Below are 20,612 nucleotides of genomic sequence, written 5' to 3'. Positions count from 1 at the left end.
TTGGAGGAGATGTTCATGGTTTGCTCCCCTTAGTTTCCTCATCCCACCAGTAGCACCTTGAGTTTCTTTTGGGAACTCATCTTCAGTGACTGCTGGGCTAGGATTCCGATCTGAGGCTTAAAAGGTGTAAGCTGATCAGCATGCCCCATCACCTCCTGTGCTTACTGGTTCAGGGATGGCCTTACAATGATCAATGTCAATGAAAAGTCAGAAGAAATCTGAAGACCCCATATTTTGCCCATGAGAGATGTGGTGACTGTAAGTGCTGTAGCAATTTTATGTCCCTATAAGAGAAAAGGCTGGAGATTCTGGGCAAAGGGGATAGGGCGAAGGGCCAGGGTGGGTGAAAGGACGAGGCTGGAGCCAGCCCTGTAGGATGCAGAATGGAAAGAAAGATAGAAACTAGATCCAGTCTCTGGATCCATTTTCCCATAAAGCCATTCTTACTCTTTTAGTTCTATAGATTAACATTTTCTGAGGTGTTTGGAGTAGGGTATGTTTGGTTCCTTAAATTGGGAAGATTCCCATGCTGAAGAAGTAGAGAGTTCCCTGACATAATTATAGCAGTAATTCTTAAGCAGAATCCACTTAAGCAGCTCAATGGATCAATTAATGTTCTCCATTTCTTCTCCCATTGGTATAAATTGCTTTGGCTGGTGTCTAGAGCATGCTGACTGGCCACAGCTAGAAAACGTCCCCCAAGGCTCAAAGGGCCATGAGCCTACACATGAAGATTGTTCACGTGTTAAAATAAGGTGTACAATGTATTATTTTAAAAAATCATTCCTTGCTCTCTTTGGATTAACATCAGCAATGGTACAGGTGTGTGCTGACACACACATACACATTCGATCAGTTCTTTTCTCTATGGAACAGGGTGAGTTACAAATGGGGTGCTCATATCCAGCATGGCTTGCTTGGATAGCAATTTATGCTACTTGCTTTCATGTATTAATAAAAAGACTTCTTTATACTCTCAAAAGTGATGCAGTTCTCAACTTGTGCTAATCCTGGTTATAACTAATTCAATAGAATTAAACCTGTATCCTTCAATTTTTCATGAGCCATTTATGTGACAGGAGGAGGGGATATTCAAGCACCTTTCCCTGCCACTCAGGAGTTAGCAGTTAGTGTACACGAGCTACAGAGGTGCAGAAACTGAATCATTTGGTCTAATTTAATTTGGCTATACTGAGGTTGTTTAATAAGCCGAAGAAATAATTGATAAAAGGTTTGTAGGGTGAATAAAGTCCAATGCCAAGACAGCTAATGTCTCCTTGTTAATAGTTCTTGGCCAGCATTATTAGAAATTGGCATCATTCCTAGTGTGTACCATGTGCTTTGGAAGCAGTTAAAACTTTGAGTGGTATAGTTCAGGGAGGTTGATGACCTGTAGATCTGCGCATGAAATTGGGCATCAAGGGCAATGTTCTAGCCGTGTGGACCTGCTTCCCTGGTGCTGTGTCCATCAAAAGTCCCTCAGCACAGAATTGGCTCTGTGAGGGGCAGATCTTGCCTGAGGTTTACTCACAGAGCATATTACCCCTTGGAACATCTTTCTAAACTTTCTCAGGCCTGCTTCTGATCTTTTTCATTTTAAACTTTTAAATTTCAGATTAATATGAGGGTATAAACTATTAGGTTATATAATTTACACTTGAAAGGTTAAAGTCCAAGTGGTAGCTGTGTCCTTGACCCAGAGAGTGTGCCATATATCCATGTATTGTACTTATTGGGGGGAAGCCACTGAACCTTAACCCCTTCCTGAATTGAGATTTTCTCTCATGTAGGTCCGTGATTATTAATCTCCTAGTTTCGAATTGGTGTTGAGTACATATGACGCTTGCTTTTCCAATCTTGCAATACTTTACTTAGGAGAATGTTCTCCAAATCCATCCAAATTGCCATCTTTTTATGGCTGAATAGCATTCCATGGTATACATATACTACAGTTTATTAATCCATTCATGTGTTGATGAGCATGTGGGTTGTTTCCACATCTTTGTGATTGTGAACTGAGCTGCCATGAACCTTCCGTGCACCTGCTTCTGACTCTCGCTTGCACTCTCCGATGGGTGTAGAGCTAGAAGTGCCCTTTGTTGTGTGACCACATCTATGTTTTCACGTTCTTGGGGCTGAATGGCTTCAGTAGTTTGATGTTTCAGAAAAGAAGGATAAAGAGGATATGTTTGCTTTTTATTAAACAAAAAGCCATTTTTGTTGCAATGTGTGTTCTTATGTCACCTATCATCACACACATGGCCTGGGCATTGTCAGGGCTTTGGTGTATAGTAACTGGACAGAGAACCAGGAGGAACAGAGGAGCTTTGCTGACTGGGCCATGGGATCTGCATTTCCCCAGCTTCAGCTGGTTGTGGCCACACTCGAGACATCATCCAGGTCTGCCCAACACCTGTGGGTTTATATGGGTTAATATGTTTAGCCATAGTTGGAGCAATGGATTTTGAGTATCCGTGAGTTAGATGTGTTGGTTAAAATTTTCCTAACACCATGAAATACATAGCTACTAAAATCTTTAAAAGATTTTGTGTATTCTACCTGAAGTCACTTACCCAGGATGGATTGTGGTGTGTGTGAGAGAGTGTGTGCATGTGAGGAGGGGAGGACGGAGCACAAGGCCCTTTCTATCCATTGTCCAAGCAGATGGAGATCAAGATTTCTTTTCTTTTCTTCTTCTTTTTTTTGCAGTTTTTGGCCGGGGTGGGTTTGAACCCGCCACCTCCGGTATATGGGGCCGGCACCCTACTCACTGAGCCACAGGCACCACCCAATCTAGATTTCTTTATTCTACTACCCTCTTGACTATTTGGAGCTGTACCTGTGGTGCACCTTTCTTGGGAGTTTAAAAGTAAAGTAGGTACGAATGCCCCTATAACTAGACTTGGCTATTTTGATTCCCAAACTGTATGTTCATTAGATCCCACTTCTTTCCCTACCCCATCTCTTCCAGTTACAGAAACCAAGGCTTTCTAGCAATCGAGGGATAGTAACAGACTCTGATCAAGGGGGGAGACTGCGTCTCCACCACCCAGGTCCCCACTCCCACTGTACTTCCTCTCCAGTCAGTGACAGCAGAGTTGTGGCAGGATGTGCTAGTAGTATACTGCACCAAGGCACTCCGTGACCTTCCTCAAGGCCTACCTCAGATACCGGCTCGGTGAGTCCTGGCCCTGTAGCTGGCCCATCTTTCCTCCTGCTGTGCCCAGAGCTTGCTTCTTACCCTAATCTACTCCGTCTTTCTCACCCGTGAGCCAGATTAACAGGCTTGTGCCTCTGTGACTGACATTAAAATTAGTGAATAATACAAATTCCAGTTACCCCTCAATAAAGTTGTTGAGACAAATAAACAACACAAATTGCTATCTCCACCTCTACAGCTTCTGTTCTGACCTCCTTAAAAGCCTGACTCGACTCACTCAAGGCTGCCTGTAGTCTCTCCATGTAAATCTCATATCAAAGACAGGAGTCACCTCTTAGCCTCTAGGTGTTGAAAACAAACAGCAAACTTAAACTTGGCCCATTTCCTTTTTTTAAATGTTCATTATCCCCTTATCTCCCTGCCTGTGGTTTCTGGGCCTGCAGTGGTGTTACGTGATTCTGCTACCCGGCCTCCTGCCCCCTGTGCCTCCCGAGCTGCCATCCGGCCTTCCTTTGTCCAGTCTGCGGCTTCTCTGTCTTTGCACCAGCAATATCCCTGACAGCTCCTTAATGGCTACATGCATTTGTACAGTTCCCTGGCAATTATATTTCAGACCCTGTCAGGGTACCTGCTAGCCTCAGGGCTGTATTTATATTAAATATCAATAAGAAGCTGATAGCATCAGCCCAGATGGCAGGCGTGCAGAATCATATTTTACTGGGAGCTAGGCCTGTCTGGAAGATGGAAGGAAGGGATGTTTAATTTCTGTCTTTCTTCAGAAAGGTTCAAATGAGAGACTTTCTGAGTGAATGTGGGGATGGGCTGCTGTAGAAGGATGACAACGACCTACTTCTGAGCATTGTCCTTTCTTGGTACGGTTTGCCATGACGTTAATTCTCTCCAGAATTATTTCTTCTGTGCTCCCCCACCCCCAGGGAGCATAAGACAAGACTTCAAATTTTTTTTCAAGTGCTTGTTGACGGAATAAATAAAGAACTTATTTTTTTTTATTATTTATTTATTATTATTTTTTTTTTGTAGAGACAGAGTCTCACTGTACCGCCCTCGGTAGAGTACCGTGGCGTCACATGGCTCACAGCAACCTCTAACTCTTGGGCTTACGCGATTCTCTTGCCTCAGCCTCCCGAGCAGCTGGGACTACAGGCGCCCGCCACATCGCCCGGCTATTTTCTGGTTGCAGTTTGGCCGGGGCTGGGCCTGAACCCGCCACCCTCGGCATATGGGGCCGGCGCCCTACTCACTGAGCCACAGGCGCCGCCCAAGATAAAGAACTTATTTGGCTTTATTTTGTAAGGAGGGATCAGGGTAGATGTCAAGGGGTCAAGGGCTAAGTGGCTGTGCCCCGCCCCATCCTCTAACCTGTGTACCCCGAGGGCCCCCACTCAGGAGCCGTGAAAGGAGAACCCAGGTTCCTCACTGGTGGAGTGGTGTTCCCAGGCCCTCCAGGAAATAGCGTGGGCCTTTCTTCTTGGGAAGTGCGGTGGGGTGAGGGGCAGAGCAGCTGCACACGTGGGCACACAGCCTCGCCGGCCAAGAGAGCTCCCCTGAAGGGTGCACACACCCAGATGTGGGCTGTCAAGGATATCCTTTTCTCACCATTCCCATTCTCTCACGCTGCTTATGATAAACCACTATCAATTGGAGACTCACTGAAGAATAGCTCAGAGGAATGTGTGTTCTGAGGATTGCTACAACAGAGAAATTAGTTTTAATCAGCAAATCCGTGACAATCCAGATGTTTGGGGACAAACTCTTTCCTGTTGCAGTCAATTAGGATTCCCCATTTGCACATGGTCTGAGGAGCATGCCAGTCCCCTCTGGCTAATTTCTCCATGGTGTGGCTTCTCTGAGATTCTGCCGTCCAGGCTTCCTGCTGTTGGAGACTCCCCACTTTGACACAGGAACATTGTAGAAGAGATCTTCAGTCTCTGGCACAAATGCCTGCCATCAGAATTCAAAACTTAGACCAACATACATTTACCAAGCACGTCCTCTCTGGACACCACAGGCATCTCGCCCTCTCCCACCCTTGTACAAGAACCCACATGCACCCCTTGATGACTGCAGGAGTCCCTAAACACTCCCCTCCAGCCCTCGCACTTGCTCTCCACTTCAAATCGCAAAGATGAGTACCTGCCCTCACAACCATCCAGGAACCTCCACTGCTCTTGAGATTGAGGACAATTATCGACCAAGATCTGTAAGACCCTGCTTGGTTCCCCCACCAAGCCCAGCCCCATCCAGCCTCTTTTTATTCCCTGCATTCCAGACCTTTAGACTTGCTTTGGCCCTGTCAGGACCACTCTACGCGACCACTGCCCTATGCCTACTTATTTTGCAGATTGCAGTTTCCCCCAGACTGTGCATGTCTAGTTTTGCTCAATGCTTCATCCCCAAATCCTAGCATGTGCTAGACACACAGTAGGCATTCAGCAAATATTTTCTGAATGAATGAACAAATGCCTACTATATCCAGCAGAGGTGCTAAATTCTTTTGGGCGATATTAGAAAATATGACATGTGTTAAATGTTTTGAATGAGTTGTTCAGTGGTAGTAACAGTTACTACAAGTGGAACAATTAGAGGATAAGAAAGAGAAAGCTTCCAGGAGATTGGCCAGGATGTGGATGTGGGTGTACTTGGGGAGCTGGAGAGGAAGCAAATTTGAAAAGGGGTCACTGGCCAGATCAGAATTGCTTGGCGCCTCAGGCAGCCAGAATTAGTCTGTCTGTGATTGGTTATCGGAAATGACTGAAGCTTCTTGAGTGGGCTGGGTGTTCTGGCTGTGGGGCTCAGCATGGATTCTCAGGCAACACAGTGGAGTTCCAGGGAGCTGCTACAGGAGTCTGGCATTGTTGGCCTGGGCTGGCGTTGTTCTAGTACTTACTGATGGGAAAAGGTGATTCTCTGCTCACCCGATCCCGAACCTGTTCAGGATGAGTTTTGTCTCCTTTCTAACCCAAGCAAACCTTCAAGAAGGAAGTGGGTAATGATTCTTCAGCTTTTTCTTAGATTGCAAGGGTGACTTAATTAAATATCATATATCAAGTAATGTGTTTCACATGCTATTTTAGAATTAGAGGCCCCTTGAGATGTGCTTATCTTCTCTCAGGAGTGTTTTAGCCTGCATTCTAAATTTCCGAATTCTATGCCTTATAAATGTCCCTTCTGCAAGCAGGACCCAAATCCAAAAGCTAATGGTGATGAGCTAGACTCACCATCTGCTCTGCAACAGAAACCCGAGGTGGACACACTGGGGAACTCCTGGACAGGGACTCTGGATTGGTCCCCAGAACTACCTTATCTTCAGTCATCTTGTCTCCTTTAACTCACCTTCATGTCCCAAGGTTAGGTGCAAAGATGCCGTGTCAGGGCCTCAGGAAAGCCTGACTAGAGTCGCCTCCTCCACAGATCACCCACTCTGTTTACTAGCTGGGGGCAGATGGCCTGCTCCGAGCCACGTGTTACCTGGTCTTGGGAGTATACCTACTCCGTCACTCTTTTCCTCCAGCTCCTCTCTAACACCTGGTAGGAACCCTGTAGAATTCAGGGTCTCTGTTATCATGTAGATTGCACAAGAAGCTTAGCTAACTTCTGTCTTGTGTACTGGGGAAATGGACTTCAAAGCTTTGAGGATAAGTTTTCTCATCTGCAAAATGGGGCTAGGAAAAGTAGTTTGTAACTGCCTGGAAGGGTTATTCAGAGTGTGTGTGGCCCATTATAGTGCTCCATCAATGGTATTTTCTGTGGCTATTACCATAGTATCATCATCATCTTGATTCATATGCTGACATTTTCTTCTTAATAGCTTTGACAAACACTTATGAATGGTTTATTCCAGGAGATTAAGGAGAAAGAAACACAAATTTCTCTGCAAAATTTAAAATGCATTAAGAGACGAAGGTTATTTATAGTTGGTATATGTAAGGCCAAAAAAAAAAAAAAAAGTTCAATCATTGATGTGAAATCTCACTGGGGAAGTAACCCTGAAGTTTAGCTCATGGAGGCAATAGGCCAAAGATACTATATAGCAGGGGAGGCCAACCTGTGGGCTGTGGGCTGCAGGCTGAGTATGTATGGACTTATTTTGCTAATCAGCTTTCAGTAGTGTTTCTGTGTTTATTGTGTAGCCCAGACAACTCTTATTCTTCCAATGTGCAGCAGAGGGAAAAAAAAATGGTTAGACATCCTTGGTCTAGAGCGTTTTCTGAGATTTTTCATGCCATTTGTTTCCTGGCTCCATCCAAAGCAGTTCAGCACTGAGCTGTGAATCACCCTCATCCCTCTGGTCCCAGAGCTGCTAGAAATGGGCTCCAGCTTTATGAAAAGCAACCTGCATATCACTAAGTTTAGAGAAAGCATAAATGTTTGGCAAACAAACCTATTTTATAATTCAGCACACATTAAGAACTGTTTTCCAGTAGATATAAGTGTTTGATAATTAGCATCAAACTGTTCATTATTTAATCTATGATCTATTTAGAATGAATGGGAGAGATGTCATTTACTTGCTGAAATGGGAGACATGAAAACTATCCAAACATTCTCCTCTTGAATTTGGTCCAAAATATGACACCAAAGAAAATGCTTGCGTGGGCTGATCCCCAGGCCCCCCGTGCCTGCTATAATTTTACGGCTGAGAGGTACACAACTTCAGAGAAATGTAGGGAAGCCTGAGATCCTGGCAGAAAACACCTTCCTCACAAGGGCCACACTTCAAAAATCCTGCTGCATCTGAGCTCCGTCCTCTCCCTTCAAACAATGGTTTGGGGGTCATCGTAGTTTGTCTGTAATTCTATATAAGCTTATACTTGTTCATGTTCACCCAAATTCTCTAGAAATTGAATGGCAAGTTGAAATTAATACAGTTCTGCTAATTCACTAGAGAATAAATGATATTGAAAACAATCGAGCGTGTATCAGATGTCTTTGAGGTCTGGAGAGGAAATATAAGCACTGAGGCAACCATGAAGATTCTGATTGCTTGTCCTGGGAAGAGGAAGTAGGCCACGCTTGCTACAGATTTCAGAAAGTAAATTTGGTTTTTGGAACCATGAATAAAGGCGTGATGGGCCTTGGCATGAGTGGAGCAGATTATGTCTATTAGAAAATGTACACTTGGCAGGAAACTTTGCCGATCTGCTAAACTCCTTACTGGGGCCTGCCTACCTTTCCTGCCTCATCCCAAACCTCTCCCCATCCATCCCTGGGCCCCAGCAACACTGCCTCCTTCCCTTGCTGTTCCCCAGGACCTGTTTCTTCCCAACTCAGGGTTTTTCAACTTGTTGTTCCCCCTGCCTGCAGCGTTCTTGCTGGCCCAGGTGTTTGGGGGCTGATGCCTTCTCAGTATCTGGAGCACCTCTGCTGGAAGTTCTCCTCCATCACCCTCTCTGAGCAGCTCCCTCTGCCCTTTCCACACAGCAGAGCCCTCTGGCTCCCTGTGGAATGCCTGACATAGGAGGTGCTCACCAAACATTTGTTGGATGAACAAAGGAACAAAGCAGTCAGAGAGCCTTGCCCTGATCATTTAAGGAAGGGGGAAAGAGATGCAGATTAAGTTTCCTCTGGATCATCTCAAGATGCTGTGGGTGGGGAGTGAGGTGCTCCCCACTGCGTGAGGATTGTGGTGTTCCCTGGGTCCTCCCACTGCAGAACAGGAAAGAGGGGGCTACTGTCATCTGTTTTCCAAAAATACTGGGGCTCAGGGAAGTTCAAGCACAAGCCAAGTGAGCTGTCAGTTTATTGCTTGGACCCGGGGGCTGACCATCTCAGGCAGGACTCAAGGAGAATGGAACTCACAACTGAAATAGGGTGATAAGAGGGGCAGCCTTGTTTAAAGATGCAGAACTCAAAGGTATGGGAGAATGTGCAGAGGGCATGCAGCGAGGACACCAGCCATCTGCCACGTAAAGAGTCCCATGTTGCAAAATGCAGACCTTATGGTAAAGCCCAGGCGAGAGTCATTATTTGGGTGGAAATAAAAGAAAGAAACTACAAAAGTGATTTGCTGTTGGGTTATGTGATAGCTTACAAAGCCAGATCAGGGGTGTGGGAGATGCTCTTTAGATGCAAATTGAAAATTTATCACGCTGGTGGTATGTGACTCTGACTCCCCAAACATCTGTGGGTAGTCTGTCTTAGTGAAAGCGGAACATCTGATAAGTTCTTGATTGGCATCGGGGGTAATTTAATGTCTCAGAAGGTGGAGGAAGCAGACTGCTTGCTGTTCCTGTACTTCACATTGACCAGGATGAATAGTAAGTTAATGTGGATTGGATGGGAATACTGGCAAAAATGATCATGCTGTCCTGAGTTCACTTCATTGATCAGAGAATGCCAGGTACTGACACATCCACTAGAGAGTGAGGGAAATGACTGTAATCCAATTTAGTGCATTACAGTGGGGCCCGCTGACAGAGGTCAGGAAGAATGGCAAGCTCATAAAAATACAATGTGCCCATGAAAATCTGAATTGTTCTCATAAAGAGGAAAAAGGTGAGGGCCTTTCGACATCCTTCATTTGGTAAACATCCTGCACTTATGAAACTCAGGTTAAAAAAATGTGCAAACCATGAAATACAGGTATACTGGGTAGAATACACAGTTTAGTGTAGAGAGTAGATGTCCTTCATTGAATAGTGTTCACAAAAGATAGGTTTTTAAGTCCCATCTCCAAAACCTGAGAATGGACCTTGTTGGGAAATAAGTTCTTTGCAGATGTGATGAATTCAAAGATCTTGAGGTGAGATCATCCTGCATTTAGGGTAGAGCCTAAATCCAATGACGGGTGTCCTTCTGAGACACAGGAAAGAGATTTGACACAGAGATGTGGCGGGGGGCATGTGAAAATGGAGGCAGAGATGGAAATAATGAGTCGACATGCCCAGGAATGTCAGGGATTCCAAGTGAACACCCAGAGAGACGTGGAACAGACTCTCCCGTGGAACCCGCATCAGGCTCTCCCACCCTGCTGACACTCTGGTTTTTGGACTACTTGCATCCCAAATTGTGAGAGAACAAATGTCTGTTGTTTTAAGACATCTACTTTGTGGGTATTTTATTACAGCAGCCACAGGAAGCTAATACAGTGCACTAAACTCCTAAAAAGATGAGAGGGGGAAGTAGACGCCAAAGCTCAGATAAATCTGACCCATGAAAACTCTACAAGAAGCAAAGGGGGATTTTAAGCAAAATTTGAAACAAGACACAAACATGGAAAAGGGTAAGTCTGCTACTCAGGAAGATGCTGTCTTTGACACCAGAGACTGCAGAGCAGATTGGCTCAGCTACTGTACAGGGAACTTCAGACTGAGCACTGGCCCACACACCCCCCGACTTTCAGCACCACCTCACTGAGCACTGGAAGGGGCTGAGGCAGGGAGTGAGGGTGAGAACACTGACTGACCCTTGGCTTACCTCATTTCCACTCTCTGTCAGCAAAGTTTGGAAATAACGTTTACCTTATATATATATATTTTTTTACCTAAATACACGGATGAAGTCCCCATGTAATTTTCCTAGCTCCCCCTCCTATATTTTAAAAACTGTAACAGTAGACAGCTATTCAAAAATTTCCCCTCTATTAAAATTGCTGGCTAAGCAAGCTTGTGAAATCAATACACAGTTCTTACTTTATAAGCCAAGGGAAGTGTTATTTCACATATTGCATCTGGGTGTATCTAACACAGCCCCCGTTTTTAGTGGATCGTACTTTCCAGCGATTCTATTTCCTCTTCTTCACTCTGCCCTTGGAAAATCAAAGGCTCCTTCTTCTGGAAGAGACATAATTTTAGAGCAAAACTTAGTGTCTATACTAAGTGAGTGGCACATCCTCAGTAACCTTTGCATTCCTGAAGATGCTCATAGCTCCACAGGGGCCAATATTCTGTTTCCAGGACTGGTTAGAGGCAAGGGCGGCCTTGTTCTAACCACCAAGAAACCATACTCAGGGAAAAAGAGGTCAGGTGCAGTGTCTCATACTTGTAATCCTGGAGTTTGGGAGGCCAAGACAAGAGTATTCCTTGAGGTTAAGAGTTCAAGACAAACTTCAGCAATAGCAGGACTCTGTGTCCACAAAAAAAAACAAAAAAACAACATTAAAAGAATTAGCTAGGCACATGGCACTTGCCAATAGTCCCAGTTATTTGGAATGCTGAGGTAGGAGGATTGCTTAAGCCTTGAAGTTGGAGGCTGTAGTGAGCTATGTTGATGCCACTGTACTCCAGCCTTGGTGATGGGGCCAGACCCTGTCTCAGAAAAAAAATAAAAAATAAAAAGAATTGTCTCAGTAGGCAAATCCCAGTCACCACACTTAAGAAAAGAGAATTGTCTAACTAGAAACTGACTCCTTAACATGTTGAGGCAGTGAGCTGGTGAAATGGAATTTTTGCTTCTTTTTGCAGATTTTTATATGCAGACATAATCAAGGCCATTGATGGAGGCACGAACCATGGGGTTTTTAGTGTCATTATCGTATTTACATCTTTGTGGATTAATTTAAGTGGTTTTGCTGCTAAGCTCAAGTCACAATAATTATTATCAAGTTTGGACAGGAACAATTAAGAGCTCTATTTTCCAGGATTGTGAGAATAAAGTCTTCCTAAAATTACTCTGGTAAAAAGTTGATTTAGTCATTTTCACTCATCAGGCTGTGACATGGTTTATTGTAGTTTGGGAGTTGGAGCATTACCTTTGACGTTGAGGTCAGAACCCCAACTGCCTCAGTGATCTGAAGGACTAAGTCAGGGCGTAGGTAAGAAGGCAAGACCAGATGCCAGGTTCTTCTGGTGGGCTGGTGTTACATGACCGGAGATGCAAAAGAACAGCAGCTTTGCCGTGGGTATAAACTCGCTCCTGCAATTATTAAGTCAAGAAACCGACTACATAGTATGGGATGGCGTGTAGCAAAGTTCTTTATTCAAGGTTTTGATTTTATACCTTTCTAGTCACGTACACACTTAATCTATCATCTGTTAGTTTCACCATTACCTCATTTTACCTATCTGAAATTAACTTGTAAGGAAATATCCTATTACCATATCAACACAATCACTTCTGCAGTAAACATCTTCTTCTAGACACTGACTAATTTCTGGGCAGGTATCTAAATAAAGATCACAAAGAAGAAAGTAGCCACAGGGGAACAGAGTTAATGGAAGAGTACCCTCAAGGGTTCACTCAGTTTACTCAGCATGAAGTAACGACTGTGTCTCTCCTCAGGGCAGAGCACCTATAGACCTCTGACAATATGTTTTTAACATACGTCAACCCTCTGGTCCATATCTCTGAGGAAGGGTGGCATGCCCTTTGATCTCAGGCTTCACGAGGCCTCACAACTTCAGAGAATTGGCTTGTGGAATTTTAACTCTAGGCAAGCTAACTCTGCATGAGTCCCAGGGGGGCCCAGGTCCCTTAAGCCTCTGGAAGAATAGCAAGTCGTTTTAAACTCATACTGAGTTCACTTTGTGTGCTTGATGTAGGATATGTTTATTTCTAAATATTATCCTACAGGCCGGTGCCCTTCTGTGGGCTCTGCCTCCGAGCTCTGCAGACGCTGTGCAGAGCAGGCCGCTGTGGAGGAGGGGTTGGGGGTGTGGGGCCAAGCCTGAGTTTCCGCATCAGGGTACCTGATTTATGCGAGCATTTGTAGCATTACTTTGCTCACTGTTTACTCTGCAACTTGAGGACTGGAGTGACAGAATCTGTCCTCAGTCCTCCTGTCTGTGTACTGTTGAGGAATCTCCACCAAATGAGGATGTCACAGGGAGATGGCTCTGACTCAGAGCTCCTTGGGGACCACTGTGAGGGTGCTGGGCTAACAGTATAGCTCCATTGATGGGCCTGTGGGTACCCGTTGACGTTAAGTACTTTCTGTCCACTTGTTTTACTTTCCAAAGAGGCCTGTCTCTAGAGGTGTGTATTATTATCGCCTTTTTACCAATAAAGAAACCTCTGATCGTTAGTGGTTAGGTGCTCCTCAGAAAGTACAGTTCCCACTTGTGTAGAATGGTGGGTAACAGGGATCTTGCCTTGCGGGGCTATGAGGGGCTGACAGGAGATATATGAGGTAAGCACAGTAGCTGCCCTGGCAGGGACTCAGGGAAAGCTCCCGCCCCATTCCTGATTCTTGCTCATGTTCATCATGTTCCCATTCTTACCCTTGTCATAAGGAGACTCGACAGTCATTTCCATTCTTAGTACACCATGTTGCCTAATGTGGCATCATTTTGAAATAGGGTCTTCAAAGGTTAAATAAAAAAAAAAAAAAAGTGGACCATCACCGAGCCGCCTCAAGGATCCACCCTGCTTCAGTCATTATGTAAACATTGCTTGTTTATTACCCTTCTTTTCCTTTATCCTTATTTCTTATCTATGAACAGAAGACGAGTTATCTTTGGGCTTCCAAAAGAGAAGAAAAGAGATTTGTTAATGGGTTCATGGAGCAGAAGAGTAAATGATTATCTGCTACTGGAAAATAACCTTTCTTTTATCCACCCAGTCATCCGTCTATCCTTCCATCCATCCCTTCATCAATCCACAAAAGTTTTGCAGTTTCTGCCTTGTGCTAGTCAAAGGATACAACAGAACACCAACCAGATGTGGTTGATGCCCTCATGGAGCTCACGTTCTGCTGAACAGAAAAAGTACAAAGATTTAGTCATACAATTCCAATTTAATTTCTTTTTTGTTGTTTGTTTGTTTAGGAAAAACAAACCTCTAAGCCAAGGGCAGAGAGAAACGGAATGGGTCGTGTTGGCTGAGGTGATTACAGCATGAGAAAACACAGATTTTCTATTTTTAATGCTGAGTTCTGGCTCAGTAGGGAAAAAGGCAGAAAAATAATGCTAAGAAGGGCTCTCTTCTTTCTCAGGAATGATGGGTTCTATGATATTGAAAGTTGTAAAAGAGGAATGTGCTTTTCACATAAGGAGCCATCAGTAGAGGCTCCTGGGTGATTAGGGGGTTAGGGAGGAGGAGAAGCCCCAGCATCTGGATTCCCAGAAACTAAACATTTTGGGAACTGTAACTTTTTTCAGAGCCTCTTGCAAGATGGGGGTATCTTATGCTGCTATCTGCCAGGGAGTCTATTTCACTTTTGTTTCTAATCTCTCTCTCTCTTTCTCTCTCTCTCTGATTTTACAGACCCTGCCATTGTCAATGGAGTTTATTGGTCCGAATCCCTAAATAAAGTTTTTGTAGATAACTTTGACCGTGACCCATCTCTCATATGGCAATACTTTGGAAGTGCAAAAGGCTTTTTTAGGCAATATCCAGGTGAGTATCCCTGCATTGACAACTATGATTCAGATGAATGAGCCTGTAATAATTTTCTTTAGGGTTCAGGGTTAAAATTTTCTCCCTTCCCTTCGATGAAAATGAACAATGATGCTCAGCTCTATTGTCAGGGCACAGGACAGGAATGGCCAGGGGACGTCTGCAGGCACATATGCACACACAGGCATCAATCACAGAGCGCCTCCCTGGACCTGAATCTTTATCAATAGAGTAATTCGTAGAGCTCCCACCACAAGTGAAGTAGGATGTTGAATGTGTGAAATATTTAATCCTTCTGGGTAAGAGTTTGGTTTTATTACTATTACTATACTGTTATTGCTATTATATTATTATCATTGCTATCACTACTGGGGAAGAGAACAAGTCATATTTGGGAAGTTAAATTCTGGCTGAAAGGTATAAGAAATAGTAAGTTTGGAGTTGGCTTTCCCCACCCCAGAGCTGGCTCAGCTCGGAGGGACAGGTTGAAATGGCTAAAGCTTTGCTGACAGTAGCAGCCCCTCCACCAAGACCTCCGACGGCATTCCAAGCCGTGTGTTGGTCAGTGGCTGTCCGTCATGCCTTTGGAACAGGTGTTCCTTCTGGAGCCTTCCCAGGCCTCTATTTTGCAATAGGATTTTAATTCTGGCTTGCTTTGAATTTTAATTAAAAAGGGAAGTTTTAATTTTGCTTACAAGTTGTGAAAACAGGACTTGGGGCTACAATTGTGCCAACATCACAGCTGTAGAAATTAACAAGCTCAACCTAAAAGAAGAGAAAAAACACCATGCATAATCTTGGACCAATTAAGTAGTCTTTTATGTTTTCATTAAGTAAGACTAGGCACCTGATGTCTTCCCACTTTGAGGCACGGAGACTGCCGGCCTTGCCTTGAGGAACTGTTTGCCCTGCGCACAGCATCTGTCCCCTGAGACCTGCCTGCCTTTGGCAGATTATTCAGCCTTTCCCGAGAGCCATGTTCAGCAGGGTGCACACGCTTCCTCCTGGAGCTTTAAACAATAAGCATCGTATTAAAGATAACATTATAATAGACAGTGGACTATTAAAGTTCCAGTGCCACCAAATTGCAATCTGCCTTGATACACTCAACAGAGAGCAAATTTGATACAAATGTTGCTGAAATCAGAGCCTAGTGGGGAGGCTGCAGCGCCTAGGAAGCCACTGGAGGTCTAACCGTCTCACTATGCAGTATTTGGATGAGGGTGGGACAGATAAGCAGAAACTACAAATCATCTGTTGTCTGCACCAGCAAAAGTCCTTCAATTTTAGTCATGAGGACATTTGAAAATAATGAGAATCCTCATAAAAGTTTTGTGTAATAGGGGAGATTAATTTACATACAAGGCTTTTAACAGAACAGTAGGCTCAGAGATGCTTGCAGTTTTTTTATGGCACTGTGGCAGGATTTTAACTTTGTAAAATGACTGTATTTTAGCTATGTTAGAAAAGGCCAAAGGTGTTTCATTGCCTTGATAAATTTCATTGCCCAGATGGTGGTCAATCAACTCTGTGTTAGTTCTTAACACCTAATATACCTCTTCCCTCCTGCACTTAACGCCATTAGAAGAGTGATCATGAAAATTTTTGTTAGGATGCCTCTTTCCATTTTTGAGTGGTATAATAGTATGTAGTAACTGTGCATGTTCTTAAGCAGAAGAAGGCTTTCTTCAGTCTTCCACAATCGTGTCCTGAGTCCTGTCTTTGTACCAAGAACCTTGTGAGAGAGACCCTGAGAATAAAATAGTGAACTGGACTGGACAGGTCTCTGCCCTTGTCAAGCGCCCTCTTGTGGGGAAATGCATTCATGGAGATTTTGGTTGCAAGTGACAGAAACTGGTTCCAACTCCTTCCAGCAAGAAACATGTTTATTGGCTTATGTAACTTGAGACCTAGGAAGCATGCTGTCTGGGAACACAGCTGGATTTCAGTACTCAGCAATGTCATTTGGATTTTGAATCTTTCTTTGCATTTCTCATTTCTGCCTTGGTCTACTCTGAACTTGCTTCACTGGCAGGGGATCTCCCTCTGATGGGGGCCATGGCCTGGCTGTGGGACTAGTGTGGTCTGGGTCACATGCCCACCACTGAAGCCAGGGGTACAGGGCGTGGTCACCCATATGAAACCATAGGGTCAAGGTGGAATTTTTGTGGCTTTGCCTGGAGTGGCTCCCCAGATGAAGGAGCATCAGTTACCACCATGGAGAGATGGGCAGATGGACAGATCATCATGGAACAAAGTATTTCCTAGTAGGATGGGGGAATTAGAAAGGGCTGGGGGATCACGAAGTGGGCAGATGGACAGATCATCGTGGCACAGAGTATTTCCTACTAGGATGGGGGAACTAGAAAGTACTGGGGGAATCACTGAGGAGGGACTTCAATCCCAACTTCTGGGGTGGAGGAATGAGTTCCTGAAAGAGTATTTTGGTAAACAGTAAGCTAATAGCATACCTGTGTTGAGTCCATTTCTGCATGGATTCATACCTAGACCTTTTCAAGTTCAATTTATATCCAGTGAGCAGGTGGCCACTGTCTCTTTGTGCTGTCCAAAAGAACTTTACGGGCTGGTGGAAACGTTCTTTATGTGCCCTAAGATGTTGTCACTGGCCTCATGTAGCTACAGAGCACTTGAAATGGGCCCGAGGAGGCTGAGAAACTGAGATTTAAATTTTATTTAACTTTAATTAAGTTAAATTTAAGTGGCATTCATGGCTAGTAGCTACCATGTTGAATAACATAACACTACAAAAATAAAAGACTTCTCTTGCAGTCTTTTGTGGCCAGTTTCCAAGGGACTTATCTTTCAGTGCCTGTATTGCAGAAGGGTCTCACTCAACAGAAGACTTTAGTCAGGGTCTGTGGTCTTTATTTTATATATGTGTGTGTGTGTCAGTGTGTGTGTGTAGAGAGAGAGGGAGAGAGAGAGTTTTTTTTTTTTTTTTTTTTTTAGACAGAGTCTCACTCTGTCACACTGGGTAGAGTGCCATAGCAGTATAGCTCACAGCAACCACAAACTCTTGGGCTTAAGTGATTCTCTTGCCTCCACTTCCCAAGTAGCTGGGAGTACAGGTGCCCACCACAATGCTGGGCTAGGTTTTCCTAATTTTTAGTAGAGACAGGATCTCACTCTTGTTCAGGCTGGTTTCTAACTCCTGAGCTCAGAGGATCTTCCTGTCTTGCCCTCCCAGAATGCCAGGATTACAGGCGGGTTCTTACTTTATAAAATGGGAACTTAAACCTGAAATCCTGAACCAACAGGCTTTCAATCCCTGTCTTCTGTATTAGAATATCAGCCACCAGGAGGACAGAGACATTTGTTTTGTCCATTACTCTGTCACCAGTAGCAAGAATAACGTATTTTAGGAGTGTTATAGGCATTTCCTATGTGTTTGTTGGATGTATGAACCACTCTGTGGATAAAATTCCACCAGATCTGTTATGTGCCATCACCCAGTGTCAGCAGCTTTTTCTCCACAGATGCTGTAGAGGAGGGTCCCTGTTCCCAGCTGCAGTCTGGTGGAGATGGGGGTGGCCCAGTAGGGAGCGGGCATTAACTGCAGAACAGAGCCATGGTCTCTTTCTTTTCCCATTGTTCTATCTCCTCTGAGTCCTCCTGAGTTCCTTCCCTTTCCACCACAGTGCCCACTATGTCCTGGACGCTGGGCATACTCTTCTATTGACCATTTCTTCATGGTGTAGTGACTGCCATGCTAGTCAGCAGGGTTCTCCAGGCCCAACCTCTCCCAGGAAGCAGAGGACGACACCTGTGCAGTGAATCCTTTTCCTGTGACCCTCAGCCAATTCATCTTGTTACAACCCTCTGTGGGACCTTGTTTACTGGGTGAGACCACCATTGCTGTCCCATCCTTCCTGTTCTAGTCAATCCTTAGCTTTATCTAAAATGATATGACTGGCTGACAGTTTGCTGCACCCCCTTGTTCCTACCTTACCTACACAGAGAGAAAACTATGTCTGTACATCATAGGTAGATCAATGTCTAATCCAACACAGGACACAAATTAGGTTCATATGTGATGATAAGAAGCCTCAGTTCCTTCCCCAACATCAGACTCCTACCTTTCTACAGCCCCATCTCAAGGAGCTTTGTCCTGTCAAAGGCCTGATGATTTCAAAGGGAATTGATGGTTTTATACTTATGCCGTGATTTGGGTACCCTAGCATGGTAAAAGTTGGTTTATGCCAGACAGTAAAGACTGTCTGCAAGAGCACATGTGCTGTTTGCTGGTGTCAAGTTTAGGTTCTAGGCTCTGTGAACAGCATTATGCTGTGTTGATTCGCTTCCTCACCTTCCTCATCAGGCTCAGGTTTAGCGACAGGAAAAGTGTGACTGATAACAGGGTTCTCTTCGTTGGCCAACTAAATAGGACCACGCCAATAAAAAATAATCATGGAAAATTATTTCTTATAATTCTCATAGTGATTCCCTTATTACATACTCATTTATTATGTGTATAATCTCTCAAGAGATTGTTAAGGGAGGTGGCATGTGGTTGAATGAAGGAGTTCTTTTTAAAGAAGTGCATAGCCAGCTTCTCAGAAGACATTTTAAAGCCAAATTGGATTCCAGCTCAAACTCATATTAGATGCCAGGATTTATTCTAGGCCCGATATTTTAGACCTAAAGTTATGCTGGAAGGCATGTATTTAAACTTTAGATTATGGACCATATTCCAAATTTTATTTTGAGGAAGGAATTGGACAGAACCTATACAGTTAGGAGCAAAACCAACATATACTACCTCTTGATTTTCCTACCTTTTCCCCATATTTCTGGACTTTACTCTCAAATAGGGAAGAGAAATCCCATGTTGCAATGAGACAGTGAGTATTGGTTCGGGTGGTGGGTCATGGAGATGGTTTAATGTCATTGGCAGTGCCAGGGATGTGGGATGGAAAACACTTTGCGCTAATGAGAAGAAAAGCAATGGACTAGGACACCTTTTGTTAAGGTAGAGAGAAGGAGGGATCTCAGAACAAAGCAGAAATAAATCTAGAGAGCAAAAAGATAATTTGGGTTTTTAGTGTGCCTTTTGTGGTAGTCCTTTGTAGTTCTGTTAGATAATCTCAAATTCCATTGCCTCATGGGCTTATGTTTGGCTGCATGTGGCTTGACCTTTGGATTATCTTGCATTAGGTTCTGCTCTGCTGGCCCTACAATTCGTTTTTATGTGCTAAAAGAGAACATGAAGTCATATGTTGTCTTAGATGGAATTAATTTTCCTCCTATATTGGTTTTTAATGCCTCTGGGAGAGAAGCTATGGGATATAGGAATGTTGCACAATATTTAAAATTTACTCAAATTTGAGCATTTGAATCTTCAGTAGTGATTTCGACATTATTTTCAATTTCAACCAGGGGTCTGTTAACATTCTAGAGACCGTGTCCTCTGAAAGTTGAAGAAGGTAGGCTGACATTCACTGACACAGCTGATGAAGACCAGGATGCCTCAGAGGGAAGGCTGAATGCAACTAGCTAACTCCACTGCCAACTGCACCACCACCCTTGGTGGGAGTCCAGAAGGCATATTGGCACTTTCATAAATTGTATGGCCCACGCAGTGTGCTTTTTGGTTAAGTGATAATTCCCTAGATTCCAAAGATTTAAGATGATCCAACTATTATTTCTCTGAGATTTGAAATGTCAGCTTTGAGCAAGATGGCCTCGCCACGCCTGGGCTCATCAAGCCTTGACTTTGAGCCAAAGTATGAGGTTTATTGTTACATCCAGGGCAGCTATGCTTGGATTTATAATATCCCCAGCCATACTCGATGAATACCTACATCCTGCCTGTGAAGGGCCCACAGTTCCTGCTGTCTGTCAGGCTCCTTTCCTATGGCAGGGACGTTCTCCATGTACAGCCACACCAGTGTTCCTTCAGTTCCTTGAACTTGACACACACTTCTCAGCCTCAGGATTCTTTGCCCACAATGTTTTCTCTGCCTTGGATGCTCATCTCTACCCGGTCACTACCCCTGCTTCTATTTAACAAATCCTAGCCATATGTAGTAGGTTGAACAGTGTCCTCCCAAAATTGATGTCCATCTGGATCCTCAGAATGTGATGTTACTTGGAAATGGGACCTCTGAAGATGTAAGGAGTTGAGATGAGATTGCAC

At 44.2% G+C, this 20,612-nt stretch overlaps 1 protein-coding gene across 2 annotated transcripts in view; it reads left to right on the top strand.

Annotated features, from left to right (window-relative positions):
* The window catches only part of CACNA2D3 (calcium voltage-gated channel auxiliary subunit alpha2delta 3), a 913,362-nt gene that overhangs the window by 398,813 nt on the left and 493,937 nt on the right, over window positions 1-20,612 (top strand). For both annotated transcript variants that reach the window (XM_053599985.1, XM_053599984.1), the window contains exon 6: window positions 14,324-14,455. In XM_053599985.1, coding sequence (XP_053455960.1) covers window positions 14,324-14,455 — 132 coding nt within the window. The remainder of the gene's footprint in view (window positions 1-14,323; window positions 14,456-20,612) is intronic.

Source organism: Nycticebus coucang, chromosome 8, assembly GCF_027406575.1.
Source record: "Nycticebus coucang isolate mNycCou1 chromosome 8, mNycCou1.pri, whole genome shotgun sequence".
Classification (NCBI taxonomy): Eukaryota; Metazoa; Chordata; class Mammalia; order Primates; family Lorisidae; genus Nycticebus; species Nycticebus coucang.
This window is presented reverse-complemented; position numbering and strand designations above follow the sequence as displayed.